We start from the raw sequence: 6,442 nt of genomic DNA, 5'->3' as shown, positions 1-6,442 counted from the left end.
AGGCATCCTCTATCGGGTGGAAAGGCATGAAGATGGGGAGGAGTCAGATCCTTATTCCTCGCAAATATTGGGAGACTACTACGGGTTGCCCACAGGCTTCCCATGGGAGGGCATCTGGGATGAAATAACATGGAGGCATGTATGAAATGGCGGGTCTTCTGGCCTGGCCTTTACAAAATGTTTGAAAAGTTTTGTGCCGCATGCCCCAAGTGTCAAAAGACAGGAAGCATAAAACCTACTAGGGTACCCCTAATATTCATGCCCCTGGCAGGGCTCCCATTCAACCGGATTGCCCTGGATGTGGCAGGGCCGTGCCCCGGGAGCAGACCAGTTTATTTTGGTGATCATTGACTGTGCTACCCACTTTCCTGAAGCAGTGCCCCTAAGATCAGTAACAGCTACGGTAATAGCAGGGGCCCTCCTGAAGTGGATTGCATGGGTAGGCATTCCCTGTGAGATCCTTACTGATCAAGGGAAGAATTTTATGTCTAAAATCCTAAAAGGAGTCTGCCAAGTTTTGAGGATTAAGCAATTATGTACCTCTATCACTCTCAGACAGATGGATTAGTAGAACAATTTAACTGCACCCTGAAGGGAATGATTCGGGCTTGCATCCAAGGGGATCCCTGGGAGTGGGATGCCATGATACCCCCTCTACTCTTCTCCGTAAGGGAGGCCCTGCAAGCCTCAACAGGGTATGCCCCGTTTGAATTAGTTTATGGTCATAGTCCATGGGGACTTCTTGATCTTATCTGTGAAGAATGGAAAAGAGAGGGTGGTGAGGTAGCTTTATCACAAGTGACGGCTGACTTCCGGGAACACCTGGAGAAAGCTCAAGAAATAGCTCAACAGAATCTGAGTCAATGCCAGGAGAGACAAAAGCAACATTATGACGTCCGGCCCACGGACAGAGAATTACAAGTAGGAGATTGGGTGTTAGTATTACTTCCTGATAACTCCCATAAGATCTTGTCCTGGCGGCAGGGACCCTTTCGGGTAACAAGACAGACAGGACCAGTCAACTATGAGTTTCTCTGAAACACGCCTACCCGAAGGAACCAGATTTACCACATCAACCTGTTACGGAGGTGGAGACAGCGAGACAGGTGGTTGATGAAGGAAGTGAATGAATTTGATGAAGAGGAGGTGTCGGTACCTCAGGGCCTAAAACTCTCCCAGAGAACCAGAAATTGATAACCAATTAAACATCCCACAACAAGAAGATGTGAAAGTCCTAGTACGAGAATTCCGTGACATGTTCAGGGAGATACCAGGTTTAGCTAAAGGCGTCCACCACCAAATCTTAACACCGCCGGGACAGTTGATACGTAATCACTGGACAAGGCTACCTCGTCACCTCTGGCCAACAGTAAAACAAGAGATCGACCAAATGAGGAAACTGGAAATCATCAAGGAGTCTAGAAGTCTGTGGAGAAGTCCGATGGTGGTGGTACCAAAAACAGATGGTTCGATATGCTTATGTATTGACTACCACAAGATTAATGAAATTGCTATATTTGATGACTTTCCAATGCCACAAGTGGATGACATGCTGGAGAAAATTGGTCAGGCCCAATATATATCCACCTTGGACCTGACCAAGGGTTATTGGCAGATTTATATGACAGTTGCTGATAAAGAAAAGATGGCCTTCAGCACTCCATGGGGCCTGTTCCAAGTTAGGTGAAAGCCATTTGGGCTCCAGGGGGCAGCTGCATCCTTCCAGCAGTTGATGGAACAGGTATTAGCACCACATCAGACGTATGCCACAGCATACATGGATGATATCATCATTTTCTCACAGGACTGGGAGACGCACCATCAACACCTATGTCAGGTACTGAAGGAACTGAGGCAGGCAGTGCTCACGGCCAATCCCAGGAAGCGCGCACTCGGAAAGAGAGAGACTCATAAAACCAGTGGCAGACAAAGTGGCGGCTATACAGCAACATTCTTTGCCAAAGACACTCAAACAATTACGAACCTTCCTGGGGCTCGCCATTTACTATTGACGTTTTATACCAGGATTCTCAGAAAAGGCGGCTCCCTTAACAGAATTAACCAAAGGTCATCAAAACCCAGTGCAATGGAACACAAAAGCACTCTGCGCCTTTGAGCAAGTAAAAATCACTCTGTGCCAACACCCAGTATTGTACACTCCAGATTTTCAGAAGATGTTTTACTTACAGACAGATGCCGCAGGAGTAGCACTGGGGACAATTCTCTTTCAAGAAGACAAGGGCGAGGAACGACCCATAGCTTTTGCCAGTAAAAAGTTAAACCCCGCAGAAACTCGCTACTCTACAATTGAGTGAGAATGTTTAGCTGTCTGGTGGGGAATAGAATTGTTTCATTATTATCTCCTCGGAAGGGAATTTGTGTTGATAACTGACCACGCACCCCTTCACTGGTTGAGGACAGCAAAGCTAGATAATGCTAGGCTAATGAGGTGGTCCCTGGCCTTACAACCCTTTTATTTTGCAGTAAGACATCGTGCAGGGAGACGGTGTGGGAACGTTGACTTTCCCTCTCGTCCAGACAGCAAACAAGGCTTACCTGTCAGAAGGTGAATGAAGATACCAGCTTTAGAAGAACTCATTCGTTTCTTGTCTGTTTCCTCCTTGTTGTTTTTTCTTTTTCTTGGTTGCAACGGAGGGCTGTTTCTGGACGAGGAAGACTACTGATCTTAGAGGGGAGGGGTGTATCAGGGACTCAGGCAGAAGCCCTGTTACTTAGAGTCAGGCAGGATTGACCCGACAATGAACTCTGCCAGGTGGCAGACATCACACACCCAGGAAAGGTGCAGGTGATTAGCCCACAAAAACCGGGGGATAAAAGACAGCAACGGGGCATTGATTTTTGCCTTCAGGCACCAGAAGAAAAAGAAGAAAACCACAGGGACTCCGGAAGGTGGAAGAAAGATCATACCTGTAATCTTGGAGGACGCTGGAAGAGACAGACTTCAAGAGAGGCAGCAGGTGAGTAAGAAAAAGGAAAATACTTCTTTGCAAACCCTGATGCATGGGTGAGTGCGGGAGCATTGTGGACTGCCAGGAGCCAGGTGCCTTAAGTTGAGGGGGAGAAAAGGAATCACCTCAGGGAAGACTTGCTGGCTTGGACAACTGCAGGACAGCCCTCTCACAGGTGAAAAGATAACTGGCTCAACAGCCACAAGCAAAGGGTAATTATAAATTAATCCATGTCAGAATGGCAGGAAGTTTCAAATGCAGTTCAACACGTTCATTAATGATTTGGATGCTTGCATAGAAAGCTTCTTGAGCAAGTTTGTACAAGACATGAAACTGGGAATGATTGCGAACACACTGGAGGATGCAAGAACAATTCAGAAGGATCTCAACAGATTGGAAAATTGGGCTATTGCTAACAGGATGAAGCTCAGTGTGGACAAATGCAAGGTGCTACACCTCAGGAGAAATAATCATAAACACAAATATAAAATAGGTGACACCTGGTTGGATGGCAGCGCTATGGAAAAAGACTTAGGAATCTTGGTAGATCAAAGACGTCTGCGGTGTGATACAGCAGCACAAAAGGCCAATGCAGTTTTGGGATTCATCAACAGAAACATTAGATGCAAGACATGGGAGGTGCTGGCAGCTCTCTATTCAGTGCTAGTGAAGCCTCATCTGGAGTAGTGTATGCAGTTCTGGGTTCCACATTTTATAAAGGACGTGGAGAAGTTAGAGTGTCCAGAGGCAAGCAACAAAGATGACAAAGGGCTTAGAAAGCAAGTCAGATGAGAGGCTGAAGTAGCTAGGCATGTTCAGCTTGCAGAAAAGACACTTAAGAGCAGATATGATAGCAGTCTTCAAATACCGAAAGAACTGCCATAAAGAAGAGGGAAAACTCCTTTTCTCTCTTGCTGCAGAGGATGATGCAGACCCATGGATTGAAATTGTAGCAAAGGAAGGTTAGATTGGATATCAGGAAAAACTTCTCTACTGTTAGAAGTAAGTGAGGCAAAGGAATAGATTGTGTAGGGAAGTTGTGGATTCTCCATCACTGGAGGTGCTGAAGAAGAGGTTGGACAGCCACTGATCAGGGATGATCTAGGCCAGAAGCAGGCAATTATTTGGGCCCAAGGGCCACATAGGGAGGGAGAAGAGCAGGAAGGGGAGGTGGGGCGAAGCCCTGTTGCAAGGCGGAGGCAGGCGGGGGGCGAAAGCCCCCGCACCGGAGGCTCAAGGAGGCGGTGGCAGAGGGAGTCTTTACATGGCCAGCCCCAAAGGGTGAACAGGGGGCATGGGGAGGCCATATAAACACTCCCTGAAATCCGTCATTCTTGATGGGCAATTAGCCAATAAGATAACAACAGTCCTCAACTTTCTACCACACCTCAGCCAAAAAAAAAAGCAAGAGTTAAAAGTATTGGCAGAGACCTGACACACTCATTACATGTAATAAGACTCAGAGAGCAAGCCAGAAAGCCAAGTGGAACTAGAAGTTATGAGATACAGGAACAAAGGGAGATGGTACAGTCTGTGTTACACAGATCTAGAGACTAGAATCAGAAATAGTCACTTGTGGCCTTATGATATAGCAGCTACCTACTTCCCCACTGACCTTGTATGGGATTTTAAGATGCACTCCACTCCTTAAATTAGCTATAAGAGGACTGATCAGAGACGAGGGGCACCCACTCCATGGCCACATCGTTGCTCCCAGTAAACTAATATCACGGAACATTTTCCTCTTTAGAACAACTAGATGAAACACTACCAGCAACACCAATAAAAAACTGTGGTGATCGCAGGAGGGAGTCAGGATGAACATCAAAAATGCTGAACATCTCCCTGCAGGCACAGTGTATGACTGGCCAACATGGAGAAGCTTGAGCTGTCTCTGAACACAGGACAGTAAGACTAGAATTAACATGCAACAACACAACCACCATGTATCAAAGTGAAGGAAGCTTTCAGAACATAGTAACACCTACTGGTCTGCCCACGTATGGGAGAACCATATACCAACAAGGACCCCACTAAGGCTACAGATAGGGACATAATATGTGCCTGCTTCTGGCCTCAAAATTGAACAGGATATGAAAAGATCACAGAATTAAATTGTTTATAATACTGAACTCAGCTTTCCTGGTATTTTCTACGCATTATGCTTACCAGCTGTGTCAGAACCTTGACATCAAAGGCTTGAATACTGGGTTGACTATTTCCCCTTGACTTTTTCTGAGAGAAGAAAAAAAATGATACATGAAACAGATGGAACATTTATTCAGATCTGCTACAGCAGTGTTCTTTGTGGCCATCATCCCTATGTCAGTGTCTTTTATACTGTAGGTTTAAATAATGTTTCTCAACCAGGGAGCAACAGCACCCAGGGGTGCCATGGGACCCTTAAGCATGATGTAGGATGCTGCATAATATTAGCATTATTTGGTGTGGAAACCTGTACCCATAACTGACAAGATTAACCCAAATATTTGAAATAGAAATGCAGTGTCAAAAAGAATCTAACTTGTTGCAGTTTTTTGTGGGTTTTTTTGCAACAGAAGGACTGCTCTATTATTTTCCTTTAATCAAAAAACAATCTATGGCACTCCTTGGAAAGTGTAAGGTCTTGAGTCTATCAAGGTTAAGAACCACTGTTTTAGAAAGCGATATGTAAAAAGACCATAAGGACATGTTTTAACAAAATATGCTAGGAGTTATTTGTTTGTTTTTCCCCCCTGCGGAGAAGGGGGGTGAACAACAAAATAGCAGATTTGATAGTAAAACAAAGTGCCATGTTTTCTCCCCCCCTCTTATAAGCATCTTACATGGGCTTCTTTATTTTAATAGAGTACAACAAAAATAAATGGCAATTTAAAGACAAAACCAAAAAACCCTATAGTATTCAGAATAGTTCTTATAGGGTAATTCTTCCCCCTAATATGTTCCATTTCTTCTCACTGCTAAGGACAATACTTTCTTTTATATATGGAACATGTCAGTAAGAACCAAAATGTTCTAAGGAAGGCCTTCCCCCCACCAAATTTACCGTGCAAAAATGTTTCGTATTTATAGCCAACCTGTAATTCATTTACACAGCACTCACTTGTCCTTCCAATAACTCTGCATCCTCTTCTTTAATTTGCCCATTGATCAGAAAAACACCTTCGTCTATCTGTTTTGCCCACCGAGTTAACCCATTCTTTAAAAAACAAGAGCATATAAAGTTTTTTCAGTATACATTTTGGGAAGAAAACTACAGTAAAAGCAAAGAAGACTGTTTAGTGTTGCCAAATTACAAGACTTAAAATGCCTGTAGAACATCTTTACCAGTCTTCAGACCTGTAAGCCACATTTTGTACAATAACAGACAACACGTTAATAAGCCTCAAGTCACATTTCCTAAACACTTCTGGCTTTATAAATGAAATTAATATCACCAAATAAAAAGTTATTTTTATAAGTATCTACATAGT

The 6,442-nt window shown here is 44.2% G+C and overlaps 1 protein-coding gene across 4 annotated transcripts in view; it reads right to left on the bottom strand.

Moving 5' to 3' along the window:
* Positions 1-6,442, bottom strand: part of CUNH1orf27 (chromosome unknown C1orf27 homolog) — a 52,156-nt gene that overhangs the window by 24,410 nt on the left and 21,304 nt on the right. For all 4 annotated transcript variants that reach the window (XM_019501727.1, XM_019501728.1, XM_019501730.1 and 1 more), the window contains 2 exons: positions 6,073-6,168; positions 5,139-5,204 (listed from right to left, as the gene is read on the bottom strand). In XM_019501727.1, the coding sequence (XP_019357272.1) occupies positions 5,139-5,204; positions 6,073-6,168 (162 nt within the window). The remainder of the gene's footprint in view (positions 1-5,138; positions 5,205-6,072; positions 6,169-6,442) is intronic.

This window comes from Gavialis gangeticus, unplaced genomic scaffold, assembly GCF_001723915.1.
Source record: "Gavialis gangeticus isolate Ggan-Ray unplaced genomic scaffold, GavGan_comp1, whole genome shotgun sequence".
NCBI lineage: Eukaryota > Metazoa > Chordata > Crocodylia > Gavialidae > Gavialis > Gavialis gangeticus.
The sequence above is the reverse complement of the archived record's forward strand: the minus strand, read 5'-3'. Positions and strand labels throughout refer to the sequence as shown.